An 18,467-nucleotide genomic window follows, 5' to 3' on the forward strand; every position below is an offset into this window, starting at 1 on the left:
GGACGGCGAAGGATCGACACATACACGCGCAGAACTCTTTCCGTTAGGATGCCATTCAGCATCGAGAAAGTTCCGGAAAGATCTAATCATTGCTGGAAAATAATCTGCCAGTTCCTTTGGGAATTTTCAAAATATATTCATGTGAAAGAGTTTAATTGAATGTTTTCTATCCATGTTACACTGTGACCAAATATGTTTCAATCAAGTGCTATTAACAGGTGGTTATCGAGTTGGCATTAACCACTGGTGGGCTTCCAGTATCGAGGAAAATGTGGAAATATCTAATCGTTACTGAAAATAATCTGCCAGTTCCTTTGGGAATTTTCAAAATATATTCATGTGAAAGAGTTTAATTGAATGTTTTCTATCCATGTTACACTGTGACCAAATATGTTTCAATCAAGTGCTATTAACAGGTGGTTATCGAGTTGGCATTAACCACTGGTGGGCTTCCAGTATCGAGGAAAATGTGGAAATATCTAATCGTTACTGAAAATAATCTGCCAGTTCCTTTGGGAATTTTCAAAATATATTCATGTGAAAGAGTTTAATTGAATGTTTTCTATCCATGTTACACTGTGACCAAATATGTTTCAATCAAGTGCTATTAACAGGTGGTTATCGAGTTGGCATTAACCACTGGTGAGCTTCCAGTATCGAGGAAAATGTGGAAATAACTAATCGTTACTGAAAATAATCTGCCAGTTCCTCTGGGAATTTTCAAAATATATTCATGTGAAAGAGTTTAATTGAATGTTTTCTATCCATGTAACACTGTGACCAAATATGTTTCAATCAAGTGCTATTAACAGGTGGTTATCGAGTTGGCATTAACCACTGGTGGGCTTCCAGTATCGAGGAAAATGTGGAAATATCTAATCGTTACTGAAAATAATCTGCCAGCTCCTTTGGGAATTTTCAAAATATATTCATGTGAAAGGGTTTAATTGAATGTTTTCTATCCATGTTACACTGTGACCAAATACATTTGGTTTTGTGGTTTTTCAATCAATCGCAATCAACAGGATAGCTTCTGAAGATTATTCTTCCCCATCAGTAGGATATTTCCGTATCCAATATTGGATGCATAAAACCTTGTGCCTCCAACGTAACACTCTCGTTTTCGAAGTTCTCCAAATATTCATTCATTCAGAATGAATTCAGATTCAACTTCATACAAATGATCTCTAAATCAACGATAGTCCTACGTCACCCTTGCGGTTATACCATAGATATAACCCACTTCCTGTTTTTCATTTTCAGGAAGCTTGATGGGAAACGCAATTTCTAGGTCTAAACATGCAGTTAATTAGAAAACTGTCAATGGATGACTCTGAGATTGAACTCAGAGCCCCCTTCGGGCTCGAGGTAAGTTGTTGGCGATCTATTTTGTGTGTTCAATTGTTTCTAGTAATTTTCGAGTATTTTTTCTGGTAGTTTTTTTCATATTATCTGTTAGAAATCAATAAAGGTATGTTCAGTTTTCAACTAGCAATAATCGCACCTCGGCAAAACCTCATTGATTACGATATCGCCACTGCGCAAAGCTAAATAAATGTATGTTCGTAAATATAAATTATGAGACCGATATAATAGATGAATTTCTCCTTACCACCGTCGATCTACGCCTATCCCGAGGTTTTGTACACGTTGTGTAATGGTTTGTATCACAGAGTCTGGCAATGATTTTCTATTTGCTTTCTTATTTTGAAAAGGATCCGACACGGTATGAATGCTTGTTTGTTGTTCATTTCTCCGATGGTCAGCTTCTTGGACAAGCCAGTGATGATTGCGTGAGTTGTTATGTAAGTTCAACTGTCTTGTTGATTTAATGTTCCAATGATGGGAAAATTCTGTATTTCTGCGTTGTACTGAGCTTTTGCTATCATGATATATATCCTTCCCTTTTTCATCGTCGTGCGCTACATGATACTGATTCCAGTCATTGATATTCGAAGTACTGCTCGATACATTAGAAGCTGTTATTTTTGGCGGAATATTTACAGTCCTTGTTTGACCATGCAAAAGCAAGAGGCTGTCAGTCAACAAGTTAATGTTATTACAAGCATTGTGGTAAGCGACTTGACTTTCACATAATGATATTTTATTGGGATCGACCCTGTCATAATGTAAGTTAGCCTCAATTGGAAATAATTTTTGGTGTTCGGCGCATGAACTGTATTGTTGACAACGCAGACATCGTACCGGCTTTGCGGGTGGAATCGGTGACGGGACGAAATTTGTGAGTTCCTGTTAGCATAACATAAATGATTGAAAATGGAAACAACTATGAAACGCAACGTAACAAATAAATACGAAAAAGCAAATAATATTGGCAAATACGACCTCACTATCATGCAAGTAAGTTCAATATGTTTAGTTGTGTTTGAATTACCTTATCATAGTCGTAATGTATTTTCTTTTGTTCTTCAGGGCTGACATAAAAAGGAGTATCATCAGAATGCTGTGAAATAAAGTTTTTAAAATAATGATTACATACTATCCTTATATATTAAAGTGAATGTTTGTTAAATTGTTGAAAAATCTTGAGGACGACTAGAATTTCTTCAATGAATAAGGCTAATAACAAAAAAGAATATATACAGTGGAACCCCGATTATCCACTAAAGCGAGTCCTATAATAATTATAAGAAGCGCTCCTAAATATGTCAGTGAGTGGTACATTCTTGATTTTTTGTTTTGGTCATGGCTTTCACATTATAAGACCAGTGGTATCAACGACCTTATAGATGGATAGTTTTTTTTAGTCCTTTATTGCGTTATCCGTGATTTTGGTGCAAACGCCATAATCAGTGAAAAACCTTGTGCGACCAACCTTGCCTTGTATCTTACTGCCCAGACTCGCCTTCCTTACTTTTGTACACCCACTTGCAGTCAATTACGTTGCATTGTCGGGGTACCTGTGCCGCACTTGAGTTTAATGTTCATCAGCGCGCGTTCATAACAAAGACGTATTCGCTCTTGGTATGAAGTTCAAAAAATTCATAAACACGAAAGCGCAGAATTCAGATACACCCATACCTCGCTATACAGCCGCTCTTCATACCGCATTTCGCTACTACGGCCCTCTCCAATTAAGACACGTTTTCGATTTACGGCTTAAAATGTTTCGCTATAACGGCAAAAAAAATTGTTTTTCGATGTCGATATATCTAGGTAGGTTTGTATTCGAGTGCCAATGAAAATGGCCATCTCGAATTTTTAAACGAAATTTTCTTAAAAATTTTGGTTCTCATGAAGAACTACCCTATGTAAAATATCAGCTCAATCGGACTTCATTTACTTGTATCGCACAGCCGTCAAAGTTTGAGTTTTTTGTAAATCAAAAACAAAAGTTTTTTGAAAACTGATTGATTTCTTATACGGCTTTTCGCTTTGCGGCCAAGTTTCGTGGAACGAATCTAGGCCGTAAAGCGAGGTATGGGTGTACTAAACATCTCCATGTTTGATGCGGGCCTCATTTTGTACAAACACACACATCAAATTCTAGCACCCGTTTTGTCTTCGCTCGTTCTAAGCAAAGCTTAAAAATAACATTTCGAAACGAGTAACTCTTTTCGAGATAATACAAACTCGAATCGAATAGATTTCGACCAAAATTTGTCTCAAAGAAAAATGTAAAATTTTTGGGGATGTAAACAAAGCAAACTTCACGACTATTGCAATGCCGAAAAACAAATTTAATATGATATTATATTAAAATTGTGATTAATGATAGCGATAGTGAAGAAGAGAGCACGCTCATTCCACAGAGGCGAGAGTTGTGGGATAAAAGTGACTCTCTTTCACTAAGTGAAAATGAGTGAGTTTGTCTTATATACGTTTCTGATAGAAAAAATAATAATCATTCTTTTGTTTCAAGGTTTCGGCAGTATAACAGACTTAGTCGAGAAGCATTTCAAAATATTTCGGATACAACCGTGTTCCAAACAACTTTTAGAAGCACTGCTACTCCTGCAGTTTTGAATCTTCTGGCTTCTGGCCGTACCAAATTAATGTATTAAAAAAGAAAAATTTTTACATGGTATGGCTCAACCAACAGTTTCATCAGTGTTCAATGAAATGATGCTACTTTTGGAATGAAGCTTATGTGAGAAATGGATCGTATTGAATACAACATCGTCTAATGAAGCAAAGCAATATTTCTTCGACAAATTCAAGATACCCGGTTATTGATGGTACTCATATACCCATTCTAAACATTCTACGGAAAATGAACAAATGTACTGCAAATGTGATGCTGATTCCATAGTGCTGAATTAAAAATATTGTATTTATACTCACATACTTGTACAAATAGACGTCAAACCCAAAGGAAATGCAATTGAAATTTTATTTGGTGTAAGGTTTAGTATTAAAATCAACGTTTCACTAGCATTTTCCCATACGACGATCAACCATTTCTTGTTGAGACATTTGTTCTCGTTCCGAGTTGAAAAATGCTCGAACACAATGATACGTAATGTCAAACTTCGCTCGAAACTCTACTACTGCTTTATTGATTTCGCTCGTTTCGAGCTCGCTTCGAGATTCATAATGGCAAAAGTGATCGAAAAGAACAAAAATCACTCGTTTCGAAATGCGAAATGCCACCCCAGATTCAAGCGCGGTGCAAAACAGGTATAGAAATACGGCGCAAAACTCAGTGTAAAAACGAGGCTGACAACAAAACATTTGATCTGTGTTTCGGAGCGAGCTCATTCGCCGGAGCCCATGTGTATACAAGGAGTAAGAGCTCAAATGAGTAAAAAAAACTTGTTAATAGGGTAAGTTCATCCTCGTTTTGCGCTTCCAAAGCTACTGTCAGAGGATTGATCAACTCCGGAAGTCCACGCAATATCAGCGTCACATTGAGGCACTCCTTCATCTCATATCCAGAATTTTCCTGACGTGTGCACTGCTTCTCAATTTCCGCTAGATTAGCCTCCATATTGTTGCCGATCTTGATGTTCTGGTTCGTGATCTGCCGGAGTAGGGTGACCCGTTACCCTAACGCGGTCTTCTCGTGGTGCTGTTTCAGAGCCGTCCACGTGTCCTTCACCGTCATCTTGTCACGAATCAATCCATATTGGTTCTCATCAACCATAAGTTGAATCGTGGGCAGTGTCTTCTCGTCACCGTCATTACAGGTGACCGTCATCGGTTCCGGAGGAGTACCTGGTTCCACGTGCTTCCAGAGCTGCTCCCTCCGTCGCAACTTTTTCACGGAAAACGACCATGCTTGATAGTTCGAATTGGTCAGCTGGATGATTTTCGCCCACTCCATTTGTTGGTTCAGCCAAAGGTAAAGGCGACACTGTTACCGAACAGCTTATTTATTTACGGCTTCAATCTATAATTGTAAGGTATTAGTTTCATTCAATAGTATGGCAATATATAACATACAAATCAGTGGCCTATATAAAGTCTTAACCTTTCTTTTCTGCTGACCAACAATATCGGAATTGTTTTAGAAATTAGAAGAAATTGTTGCCAGTTCACTCGATGTTGCTGTGGCAACATCCTCCCCCGGGTGCGGTCCACTGACTTCCTTGACCGCACAGTTACTGCTTACATCGAGTACAGCCAGTTTCGATACAGGTCGTCGAAGAACACCTCCCGTTGTCTGAACTAAAGCTTGACGAACGTGTCCATATGCTGCTTGGATCGTTTCGATCACGATACCACGTATCCAACTATTCGGCTTTCCCTCGTCCGCTATCAATGCCAGATCTCCATCCTTCACTGGTCGGGATTCATCGAACCACTTAGACTGTTTCCGGATTACCGGAAGGTATTCCTTCAGCCAGCGTTGCCAAAATCGATTGAGCTGACGTTGCATATCTCCCCACGACTCAGGGAAGGTTCTTTTCAAACATTCTTCATCTACGCATGGCTGCTTGACTCCATTGGAGCTTCCAAGCAGGCAATGGTTTGGAGTGAGGGATTCTGATTCCGCAGAATCAAGTGGCAAGTTCGTGAGCGGTCTAGTATTTACAATGCCCTCTGCCTTTACGATTACGGTTTGTAACTCTTCATCCTTGAGATTCCCTTCGGTATACGCATCCCCAATCGCAGCTTTTACTGAGCGGACTAGCCGCTCCCACGCACCACCCATGTGCGGAGCGCTTGGTGGAATGAAGGTCCACTTCGTGATGGCACTGGTGAACGTGGATATCACCCTTTCGTTGATTTGTTCACGGAGCAGACGTTCGGCCCCATGGAAGTTCGTAGTGTTGTCCGTGAAAAATTCCACGGGTGACCCACGACGACACACAAATCGTCGGATACATGAAATACACGATGCAGTCGAAAGACTGTATGCCACTTCGAGATGGACTGCACGCACAGTAAAGCACGTGAAGAGCGCGATCCACCTTTTCACTTTCGAACGACCTTATTTGACCACTAATGACCCGAAGTGATCCACTCCGACGTAGCTAAATGGACGAACATGTACGGCTAACCGTGCAGCTGGCAAAGGTGCCATCGGAGGAACAGTTGGACGTACCTTGCACGCTGTGATGCAAATGTTTCGCTGCTGATATACGACTGTTCTGCCGCATCAGTCCCTCTTCGTCCAACATCGGTATTAGTTGGTATATAGTGCTGGATTTCTCTATTGGAACTAGCTTGTTTCCTGTCACCACTTGATTATTTTTCAAAGTAGTCACTTCTTCCGGAAATACCTCTAGTTGAACATGTTTCAATATTGCAGTTTCGGCAGCCTTCAGCTCCGATTGGGTAAGTAATCCAGTCGACGGATTCCTTTCCCCTTTCTTTCTAGCGTTGTTAATGAATCGTAGCACGTAGGCCATACTACGTTGTAGCTTCTCCCATTTAGAGAACCGTTCATAGTTGACCACTGGCTCCAATGTCACATGGTAGAGAACTGATGACCGAGCTTCTTCGTAGGTGTCGATTACTGGATCGGTTGAACTTGGCCATTCTCGCTCTGGATAGCATAGGAACTTTGGTCCGTGAAACCACATACTGCCTGCGTTGAAGTAGGGTCCACTTCCCCACTTTGTTGCTTCGTCCGCCGGATTGAACTCCGACGGCACCCATCGCCACTCATTGGCAACCGTTGCCTCGAGAATTTCACCGATTCGGTTGGCCACGAAAGACCTATCGTTTCTAAGGTCTGCACGGATCCAAGAAAGCGCTATCGAGCTGTATGTCCACAGAATTCGTCGTTTTATGGGAATGGAGTGATGTGCTTGCACGAACTTGGTCATCCTTGCCCCCAGGAGGCATCCTTGAAGTTCCAATTTTGGAATAGTCATTGGCTTTAACGGTGCTACTTTAGCCTTCGCCGCGATTAGTGTACACTGCGGGACTCCATCATCACTGAACGTCCGCAGATAAAGGGCACAAGAATACGCGTACGAGCTGGCATTCACGAAGACGTGGAGTTCGGTATCTTCGTACGTATGCGCTGAAGCATTCGAGAAATAGCAGCGTGGGATCTGAATGTTAGCGATGTGCGAAATCATGTTGATCCACCTGCTCCAGTCTGTAAACTGTTTATCGTCGATTTCTTCATCCTATCCAGTTCCGGCGCGCCACAAATCCTGCACCAGAATCTTTCCATGTATAAGGAACGTAGCTAGTAGTCCCAAAGGATCGAACAGTGTCAAGACGCAGCGCAATACTTGTCTCTTCGTTGGAATTCTGCGATTTTCCAGAAGAGACTGAACTTCATCGCTCATTCGAGTGCTGAACGATAGTTCATTTGTTAGTGGATTCCACAATAATCCAAGTACGCGTTCAGTATTGGCGTCCGTTGTCATCAAGCTTTTACTGGTAGCAGCTTGGGTCTCACCAAGGTGCCGCAGTACGCTCTCACTATTCGAGATCCAGTTTCTTAGATCGAACCCACCTTTACGGAAAATATGACGAACTTCCTCCGAAATGCAACTAGCTTCTTCTACCGATCCAAAACTGTCAAGGTAATCGTCTACATAAGTACACTCTCCTTCTGCTGCCCTGATCCTATTTCTTCAATGTCGTAGAATTGCTTTACGGCATCATGTAGATCCTCATTCGTCGTACATTCGCAGATGTGCAAGTTGTATTCACTCTTCATTCCGGGCTGCTGCTTTCCGTAGACACACCACCCGAGCCTGGTCTTCACGGCAATTGGTCCATTACCGTCACCTTCTCTAGATTTCAGTAGAGTGGCTAGCTGTAGATTATCCAGTCCAATCAGCAGCTTTGGCACAGCATTTTTGTAGCTCTGTAACGGTAACTGTTTGAGGTATTCAAACTGTTTCGCGGCTTCTTCCAATTGGAAGGTCTGGCTGGGAAGGTTTAGATTTGCCACTGTACGAACGTTCGACATTTTAAACCGTTTCGGCGAACCGATCCCACCAACATTTATGTTAACTACCTTCGAATTCTCCTCTACTCTAGTTGTGTTGCCTGTCTACCGCAGGCACAGTGGCTGCACGATTCCATTCACTCCCAGTTGTTCTGCAATTTCGTTCTCGACCAGAGTTAGCGATGAGCCTTCATCCAGGAATGCATACGTGTTCACCGCACCACCATTCCCATACAGTGTTACAGGCACGATACGAAACAAAACGCTCGATCCCAAATACTGATGAGTGAGACTATTCGCCTGTTGCATTTGTGCAGAGTTCTCCACAGTTCGCCTTGTTCAATGCAACAACGTATGGTGCCGATACTGACAGCCATCGATATTGCAACGCTTGTCGCTTCTGCACGATCGCCTACCATGTTTCTATAAACAAATCTGACACAGCGATAAAGCTCTAACCTTCCGCCATCGATCATCGACGTTCAAATCCTTGAACCCTGAACATTCTCGCAAACGATGACCTACCCTACCGCAGAAAATGCATTCGATTTGCTTGCTCGCTTGCACTTCGATATTGTTCCCGGTATGGGAGTTAACGTATCATCTCAGCTTCGATTTGTCCTTGTTGATAGTCTCCGGTGCGAAAAGCACAACACTAGAAGCATCATTGACGAGATTTTCCATATAGCTGCTGAAAGTCTTCAAATTCACCACGCCGAGACACCGTTTATACCCAGCCCACGTGAGCTTCTGATCGGCCGGCAATTTTCCGACGAGTTCCTAAAGAAGCGTCGGATTCGAAAGATGTGCCTGTTCGCTGGCCGCTTCTATATGATCACAAAGCGCTTGCACTACCAACCCATACTCGATTAATCTTCCGCACCTTCTCCAGCAACGCGTTGATCAATAACTCTGGACGTCCGTATCTTCTACGAAGAGTCTCAATGACTTGAGGTACTGCAGCAGGTAACACCAATCGGCTACGTACCGTTTCGAGAGCTGGCCCTTTGAGATACCGTTGCAGACGGAGCATATTCTCCCAATCCGTATATCCACACGTATATTCAGTATACGACGTCTATACTCGTAGTTCGAAATAAAAATAGGCCAATCCGCGGGATCGCCTGAGAACTGTGGAAGATCACGGGCCATCGATTGACGAGCAGCAAGCTGTTGCGGCGATGGACCATACTGGTTGGCATTCAATTGTTGTCGTTGATGCTGTGGCTGCTGTCGCTGTTGCTGTTCCACTCATTCCATGTCGTTCCACTCATTCCATGTCGTTCCACTCATTCCATGTCGTAGGCTGCATTGACGATTGAACGTTTTCACTTGTAGAGCGCGCGAAAGTTACTTGCTGCTGCTCGCTTGCGAGGGGGATGCGTTGCTGCTTGTTGACTATCGAAAATATTTTGACTAAATTCGCGGATATCTGGTTGTCGTTCTCTGTTACTAATATAAACCGTATCGGGGGAAATCATAGAGGACTTATGAAGGACATTACCACCGTACATTTTATTTGAAAAACCACTTTCATTAACATTACTCTTACCTACACCACCCACTTCATTGACATGCGTTTTCTTATAGGCTCCCAGATTTCGAGCCTGCTGGTTACCTTTACCTTGAGTGTCATCGGCTGGTTTCAGGAAGTCGTACTGATGTTGATTGGTCGTTGGCCTGATATTTCATATGGTCGTATCCACACGCTGACTGCTTGGAGCTGACTGTAGTTGACAGATTTCGAGTTGCTTTTGAAGATCGCGAACCATATCCAATAGGTCGCGATGGTGTACATCCGTGGGCTGAGCTGCTGCTGGTGGGTCCGGCTGGCCACCCACTGCGCCATCTTCTAGCTCCGGGTTTTCGCTGACTGGTTCAGCTACCGATTTGTCACCTCCACAATTGTTCACGTGGTTCGCGTTATCCATCAACTTCAACTGCTCGTCCAGGAATTTCATTTGCAGTTCATGTTCCATCCTCTTTCGCTCGAGCTCCTGTCGTTGCTTCAGCAGGGCGAGATCACGCTGTATATTAGAGCTGGAAGTGTTTTCCACGAGTGTGGGTGGAACTGCTGCTCTTTCCGTCGTACATTTCGAGCATATCCACGCTCGCTCGCTGACGGACTCCGTCACACTCGCACACGAAAAGTGCCACCACCTATCACAGGCATCGCACTGAACGTAGTTACTATCCGCATCAGGATTGCTGCACGCAGCGCACTCACCATGCTGTGCTTCCATATCCACTGCTGGGGACGTCATTTGCACGTTGATTTATCGAAGAATGTTGACCCAGCCAAAGGAAAAGGCGACACTGTTACCGAACAGCTTATTTATTTACGGCTTCGATCTATAATTGTAAGGTATTAGCTTCATTCAATAGTATGGCAATATATAACCTACAAATCAGTGGCCTATATAAAGTCTTAGCCTTTCTTTTCTGCTGATTTTAGAGACGAATGAACTCTCAGAGTTTAAAGTCTCTTTAATAAACCAACAATATCGGAATTGTTTTAGAAATGGACCTGAATAATGTTAAATTATATAAATACATATAGGGAAATAACATTACATTTACCTCCGATAGGCTTTTTACAAAAAAACGTTTCAATAACACTAAATATTACAAATTTCAACGAATCAATTTATAAATTTTCACCCGCATGCGATCTGTTTATGATTTTAGCCCTTCTCTTTCCGCTGAATGACGTTTCGACGTTTAGAGTCCTTCAAGCGTAGGCTGGCGGCTCGTTGTGCGGTATTATGGCGGGTTTACATTAGGGAGATCTATAGCTATAGATGGATTTATTCACGTGAAAATAGGTGTAAACGGGTGAGAATAAATTTATTCACCTGAAGTAGAACTGCACCCAACTTCAGTGATTTCTCACCAGTGAGAAATTCACAAGCGTTTACATATGCTGAATTTATTCAAGTTATATATACCTCGAATAAGTGTATCATATTTATTCTCACCCATTTACACCTATTTTCACGTGAATAAATCCATCTATAGCTATAGATCTCCCTAATGTAAACCCGCCATAAGATATGAATATATTCATTATAGAAGTTCACGCTAGTGTAAACGGTTGATGCGATTTCTATAAATCTCATCATATTTCTTCACATGAATATATCACTAGTCTAAACCCACCCTTAGAAGAAATTGTTGCCAGTTACTCGATGTCGCTGTGGCAACACCATTGCTTCGAGAAAAAACAGCAAAACTTTATTTTCCGATCAGTAGCTTCCGCCTGGGCCCATACCTGTTCGATGTTTAACCGCAGGGAATCAATTGGAGAAAATAAAGTTGAGACGACTAGTCGAGTTTAGTTCATTTCACAGAATGAAAAACTTGACCAGGTTGAAATATTACAATGGCTGCTATACAAAATACATAGCAATGAAATGATGTTGCATTGGTATCAATTGCTTCGATAATTCAACATTCGCTGCGTTAATTGAAGGCAATTCCTGAATACAGCCATAGAAAGTGTTCCAATGGCTGAATCTTTCATTGGAAAAAGTGTATTGCTCCAGAATGAGCCTATTTAGAAGGCGATAATATAAATGTAGATGATATATAAAGCATTTTCTTCAAAACACGCAAGTTCTCGGTATATATTTAGGGCCTTATTACCGTATCCACGTACACTTACGTTTCCACTACCCTTACATCTCACTTCACTTTGTTGTACTTATTCCCGTTTCGTGAAGTGTAAAAATGAACTTCGTGTATTAAGTGGAGTGGATACCAAAATGGCCGTGTGTTCATTTCCAATGTCGTTTCTAAGAGAAACGTCAGTTGTATTTTATTTTGTTTATCCTCGAGTTGTGTCGATGCACCCAGAAAATGGATTACTAAAAAAAAGCTTCCAAATCTTTTGTAATTCAAACATTAGTAGAATGTACATATTTTCTGTAAATATTACCAATCGTTTGTAAAATGAATGTCAGATGCAATACACATCCCTACCAACGAATGATTCATTTTACTTCGCGGTGTTAGTATTTTTTACGATTGTCATTACTGGCAACCGCGAAGAAAATGTGAATATAACATTATTAGTCTAATTACCGAGTAGATAATTGAGTTGAACGGCACTACTTTCCGATATTGATTTCTTCACAGAAGAAGGTCGAACCCAAATTCGGGACAGGTAAGTAATATTCTTGACAATCAATTCAATTTATGTTCTTTAATTAATATTGATACATATTGGATAGCAATGATTCGTCCTCGTCTGCTGCGGGAGAATTTGAAGACATTACTTCAATAATTAGGAATCTGGGTACTTCGAAACACAAAAACGAACCCTGTCGAGTCCTAGATTCATCTTCATGCTATTGGATTTGGTCAAGGACAACTTCATAAACGCTTTGCAGATTGTGATAGGTGGTTCGATCAATTGGATGTTTTCCGGATTCGTCACGACAGAGGTTCCGTATCCACTGAGGCTGCGCGTCAAGTCAATATTGCAACGGGGCATAGAGCAGGCCTCACCTAATGCCGCCAGGGTTTCGTCAGCTTCGTGATATTTCCCGATTGTGTTTGGCTTAAAAGTAATTACACGCTGGTCCAGGGAGAGGATAATGGTGAGAATTGAGTAGTCTGGCGTAGCTATTTGTGGTAATGATTGTGTATTTTTTCCTAATTTGTAGCCGTGGATCAGACCCAATCGATGCAGGATCAGATGTCTATAGTTTAGATAGTTCAATGAATAATTTAAAAAAGTTAGTTAGTTCAATAAATGAACAAATATGCATACAAAAGATCAATAAATAAAATAAAATATATGCATTAAGGTTGGGTTAACATAACATGTTTAGGGTGTATGTTAAATCAACGTTGAACCGAATGCTTCTACTGGGTTATATTGGCCGATTTAACATTTGTTTACCATCCTTATCGCGTAATATGTACGAATCTGGGTCATGCGAATAGAATCAAATTGGTAGTCAAAAAGAAACCAATTGAAATGTCAATAATCAGGAAGGAAAAAAGTTTCTACATTTTTTCATCAATTAATGCGAGCGTTTGAAATCATGAAAGCACAACTGACAATTCGGTAGATTTGCAGAAATTAGTTTTGGTATTTTCAGAAATTTCAGTCTTATTGACTTCAAAACTCCTCTAAACTTAATTGTAATTCAATTTTACTTCTCGCCAAATGTTAGGTTTTAATTATTTCGAACACTAGAGTTGTATTATTTGAACTTTTTCCTTTCTAAAAATACGAATTACCCAAATTACAACCTTTATTTCAATTCTATTTCAGTCACAAAAGGTTAATAAACAAAGCCCGAAAAGAGCAAACGAAAACGTTTGCTCTTTTTATATGAGAAACGTTTGACAGCATGGGGAAAAAAAGCTGTAAGAATTTTTTTTCAACCAAAACGCACTTGAAAAATAGATTCAAGTAGATTCAAATATTATTAATCATTGGTAATATTTACCAAAAAACTCGTCATATATACTAACTTTTTGGGAGAGTGTATGATTATGATGAGCACGGGGAATCGCTCTGTTTACACAAGCGAGAGCGTGAAGTGTAAACCAGAATAACATCGGTGGATGAACTTGGTGTATTCATAATGAATTCAACCAAATATTTACAGTGGCGTGCAATCCGGAATAAGGTTGTACTCACTCCACATTGTTTTCACGTGTAGTGTATTCGGGAATAAGGCCCTTATATTTGACAGAATGTATACATGAGCGTCAACTCAAATGTCTAATGATCCAACTAAGCTTTTCAGAGATATATGCATAATACTTACCAGATGTTCTACTAGTTGCTTGTTGTAGGATTGATATTTCGTCCCGCTATCGATATTTTGTTGGAATAATTCATGCGTCTAATGAAGCAAAGCAATATTTCTTCGACAAATTCAAGATACCCGGTTATTGATGGTACTCATATACCCATTCTAAACATTCTACGGAAAATGAACAAATGTACTGCAAATGTGATGCTGATTCCATAGTGCTGAATTAAAAATATTGTATTTATACTCACATACTTGTACAAATAGACGTCAAACCCAAAGGAAATGCAATTGAAATTTTATTTGGTGTAAGGTTTAGTATTAAAATCAACGTTTCACTAGCATTTTCCCATACGACGATCAACCATTTCTTGTTGAGACATTTGTTCTCGTTCCGAGTTGAAAAATGCTCGAACACAATGATACGTAATGTCAAACTTCGCTCGAAACTCTACTACTGCTTTATTGATTTCGCTCGTTTCGAGCTCGCTTCGAGATTCATAATGGCAAAAGTGATCGAAAAGAACAAAAATCACTCGTTTCGAAATGCGAAATGCCACCCCAGATTCAAGCGCGGTGCAAAACAGGTATAGAAATACGGCGCAAAACTCGGTGTAAAAACGAGGCTGACAACAAAACATTTGATCTGTGTTTCGGAGCGAGCTCATTCGCCGGAGCCCATGTGTATACAAGGAGTAAGAGCTCAAATGAGTAAAAAAAACTTGTTAATAGGGTAAGTTCATCCTCGTTTTGCGCTTCCAAAGCTACTGTCAGAGGATTGATCAACTCCGGAAGTCCACGCAATATCAGCGTCACATTGAGGCACTCCTTCATCTCATATCCAGAATTTTCCTGACGTGTGCACTGCTTCTCAATTTCCGCTAGATTAGCCTCCATATTGTTGCCGATCTTGATGTTCTGGTTCGTAATCTGCCGGAGTAGGGTGACCCGTTACCCTAACGCGGTCTTCTCGTGGTGCTGTTTCAGAGCCGTCCACGTGTCCTTCACCGTCATCTTGTCACGAATCAATCCATATTGGTTCTCATCAACCATAAGTTGAATCGTGGGCAGTGTCTTCTCGTCACCGTCATTACAGGTGACCGTCATCGGTTCCGGAGGAGTACCTGGTTCCACGTGCTTCCAGAGCTGCTCCCTCCGTCGCAACTTTTTCACGGAAAACGACCATGCTTGATAGTTCGAATTGGTCAGCTGGATGATTTTCGCCCACTCCATTTGTTGGTTCAGCCAAAGGTAAAGGCGACACTGTTACCGAACAGCTTATTTATTTACGGCTTCAATCTATAATTGTAAGGTATTAGTTTCATTCAATAGTATGGCAATATATAACATACAAATCAGTGGCCTATATAAAGTCTTAAACTTTCTTTTCTGCTGACCAACAATATCGGAATTGTTTTAGAAATTAGAAGAAATTGTTGCCAGTTCACTCGATGTTGCTGTGGCAACATCCTCCCCCGGGTGCGGTCCACTGACTTCCTTGACCGCACAGTTACTGCTTACATCGAGTACAGCCAGTTTCGATACAGGTCGTCGAAGAACACCTCCCGTTGTCTGAACTAAAGCTTGACGAACGTGTCCATATGCTGCTTGGATCGTTTCGATCACGATACCACGTATCCAACTATTCGGCTTTCCCTCGTCCGCTATCAATGCCAGATCTCCATCCTTCACTGGTCGGGATTCATCGAACCACTTAGACTGTTTCCGGATTACCGGAAGGTATTCCTTCAGCCAGCGTTGCCAAAATCGATTGAGCTGACGTTGCATATCTCCCCACGACTCAGGGAAGGTTCTTTTCAAACATTCTTCATCTACGCATGGCTGCTTGACTCCATTGGAGCTTCCAAGCAGGCAATGGTTTGGAGTGAGGGATTCTGATTCCGCAGAATCAAGTGGCAAGTTCGTGAGCGGTCTAGTATTTACAATGCCCTCTGCCTTTACGATTACGGTTTGTAACTCTTCATCCTTGAGATTCCCTTCGGTATACGCATCCCCAATCGCAGCTTTTACTGAGCGGACTAGCTGCTCCCACGCACCACCCATGTGCGGAGCGCTTGGTGGAATGAAGGTCCACTTCGTGATGGCACTGGTGAACGTGGATATCACCCCTTCGTTGATTTGTTCACGGAGCAGACGTTCGGCCCCATGGAAGTTCGTAGTGTTGTCCGTGAAAAATTCCACGGGTGACCCACGACGACACACAAATCGTCGGATACATGAAATACACGATGCAGTCGAAAGACTGTATGCCACTTCGAGATGGACTGCACGCACAGTAAAGCACGTGAAGAGCGCGATCCACCTTTTCACTTTCGAACGACCTTATTTGACCACTAATGACCCGAAGTGATCCACTCCGACGTAGCTAAATGGACGAACATGTACGGCTAACCGTGCAGCTGGCAAAGGTGCCATCAGAGGAACAGTTGGACGTACCTTGCACGCTGTGATGCAAATGTTTCGCTGCTGATATACGACTGTTCTGCCGCATCAGTCCCTCTTCGTCCAACATCGGTATTAGTTGGTATATAGTGCTGGATTTCTCTATTGGAACTAGCTTGTTTCCTGTCACCACTTGATTATTTTTCAAAGTAGTCACTTCTTCCGGAAATACCTCTAGTTGAACATGTTTCAATATTGCAGTTTCGGCAGCCTTCAGCTCCGATTGGGTAAGTAATCCAGTCGACGGATTCCTTTCCCCTTTCTTTCTAGCGTTGTTAATGAATCGTAGCACGTAGGCCATACTACGTTGTAGCTTCTCCCATTTAGAGAACCGTTCATAGTTGACCACTGGCTCCAATGTCACATGGTAGAGAACTGATGACCGAGCTTCTTCGTAGGTGTCGATTACTGGATCGGTTGAACTTGGCCATTCTCGCTCTGGATAGCATAGGAACTTTGGTCCGTGGAACCACATACTGCCTGCGTTGAAGTAGGGTCCACTTCCCCACTTTGTTGCTTCGTCCGCCGGATTGAACTCCGACGGCACCCATCGCCACTCATTGGCAACCGTTGCCTCGAGAATTTCACCGATTCGGTTGGCCACGAAAGACCTATCGTTTCTAAGGTCTGCACGGATCCAAGAAAGCGCTATCGAGCTGTCTGTCCACAGAATTCGTCGTTTTATGGGAATGGAGTGATGTGCTTGCACGAACTTGGTCATCCTTGCCCCCAGGAGGCATCCTTGAAGTTCCAATTTTGGAATAGTCATTGGCTTTAACGGTGCTACTTTAGCCTTCGCCGCGATTAGTGTACACTGCGGGACTCCATCATCACTGAACGTCCGCAGATAAAGGGCACAAGAATACGCGTACGAGCTAGCATTCACGAAGACGTGGAGTTCGGTATCTTCGTACGTATGCGCTGAAGCATTCGAGAAATAGCAGCGTGGGATCTGAATGTTAGCGATGTGCGAAATCATGTTGATCCACCTGCTCCAGTCTGTAAACTGTTTATCGTCGATTTCTTCATCCTATCCAGTTCCGGCGCGCCACAAATCCTGCACCAGAATCTTTCCATGTATAAGGAACGTAGTTAGTAGTCCCAAAGGATCGAACAGTGTCAAGACGCAGCACAATACTTGTCTCTTCGTTGGAATTCTGCGATTTTCCAGAAGAGACTGAACTTCATCGCTCATTCGAGTGCTGAACGATAGTTCATTTGTTAGTGGATTCCACAATAATCCAAGTACGCGTTCAGTATTGGCGTCCGTTGTCATCAAGCTTTTACTGGTAGCAGCTTGGGTCTCACCAAGGTGCCGCAGTACGCTCTCACTATTCGAGATCCAGTTTCTTAGATCGAACCCACCTTTACGGAAAATATGATGAACTTCCTCCGAAATGCAACTAGCTTCTTCTACCGATCCAAAACTGTCAAGGTAATCGTCTACATAAGTACACTCTCCTTCTGCTGCCCTGATCCTATTTCTTCAATGTCGTAGAATTGCTTTACGGCATCATGTAGATCCTCATTCGTCGTACATTCGCAGATGTGCAAGTTGTATTCACTCTTCATTCCGGGCTGCTGCTTTCCGTAGACACACCACCCGAGCCTGGTCTTCACGGCAATTGGTCCATTACCGTCACCTTCTCTAGATTTCAGTAGAGTGGCTAGCTGTAGATTATCCAGTCCAATCAGCAGCTTTGGCACAGCATTTTTGTAGCTCTGTAACGGTAACTGTTTGAGGTATTCAAACTGTTTCGCGGCTTCTTCCAATTGGAAGGTCTGGCTGGGAAGGTTTAGATTTGCCACTGTACGAACGTTCGACATTTTAAACCGTTTCTGCGAACCGATCCCACCAACATTTATGTGAACTACCTTCGAATTCTCCTCTACTCTAGTTGTGTTGC

The 18,467-nt window shown here is 42.1% G+C and overlaps 2 protein-coding genes, 1 long non-coding RNA gene and 1 other non-coding gene across 5 annotated transcripts in view; 1 reads left to right on the top strand and 3 right to left on the bottom strand.

Moving 5' to 3' along the window:
• The window catches only part of LOC129773836 (uncharacterized), a 71,464-nt gene that overhangs the window by 32,691 nt on the left and 20,306 nt on the right, over positions 1-18,467 (bottom strand). The window contains exons 11-12 of the mRNA XM_055777491.1: positions 2,396-2,464; positions 1,613-2,250 (exon numbers count right to left, since the gene is read on the bottom strand). Coding sequence (XP_055633466.1) covers positions 1,613-2,250; positions 2,396-2,464 — 707 coding nt within the window. The remainder of the gene's footprint in view (positions 1-1,612; positions 2,251-2,395; positions 2,465-18,467) is intronic.
• Positions 1,405-1,549, bottom strand: LOC129780662 (U4 spliceosomal RNA). Its single transcript, XR_008743994.1, has one exon. It is a non-coding gene; the product is annotated as a U4 spliceosomal RNA (small nuclear RNA).
• Positions 9,745-11,123, bottom strand: LOC129776031 (uncharacterized). 2 transcript variants are annotated; one of them, XM_055781401.1, is made up of 2 exons: positions 10,904-11,123; positions 9,745-10,675 (listed from the first exon to the last, which is right to left on the bottom strand). In XM_055781401.1, exon 2 carries the CDS (start codon positions 10,585-10,587, stop codon positions 10,012-10,014), a length of 576 nt encoding a protein of 191 aa, XP_055637376.1. In that variant the 5' UTR covers positions 10,588-10,675; positions 10,904-11,123; the 3' UTR covers positions 9,745-10,011. The 2 variants fall into 2 exon arrangements, with proteins under 2 accessions (XP_055637376.1, XP_055637375.1); XM_055781400.1 differs by lacking the exon at positions 10,904-11,123 and adding an exon at positions 10,729-10,854.
• Positions 12,249-13,106, top strand: LOC129776033 (uncharacterized). The gene is made up of 3 exons (XR_008743049.1): positions 12,249-12,488; positions 12,556-12,924; positions 12,991-13,106. It is a non-coding gene; the product is annotated as an uncharacterized LOC129776033 (long non-coding RNA).

This window comes from Toxorhynchites rutilus, chromosome 3 (assembly GCF_029784135.1).
Source record: "Toxorhynchites rutilus septentrionalis strain SRP chromosome 3, ASM2978413v1, whole genome shotgun sequence".
In the NCBI taxonomy this organism is placed as follows: domain Eukaryota; kingdom Metazoa; phylum Arthropoda; class Insecta; order Diptera; family Culicidae; genus Toxorhynchites; species Toxorhynchites rutilus.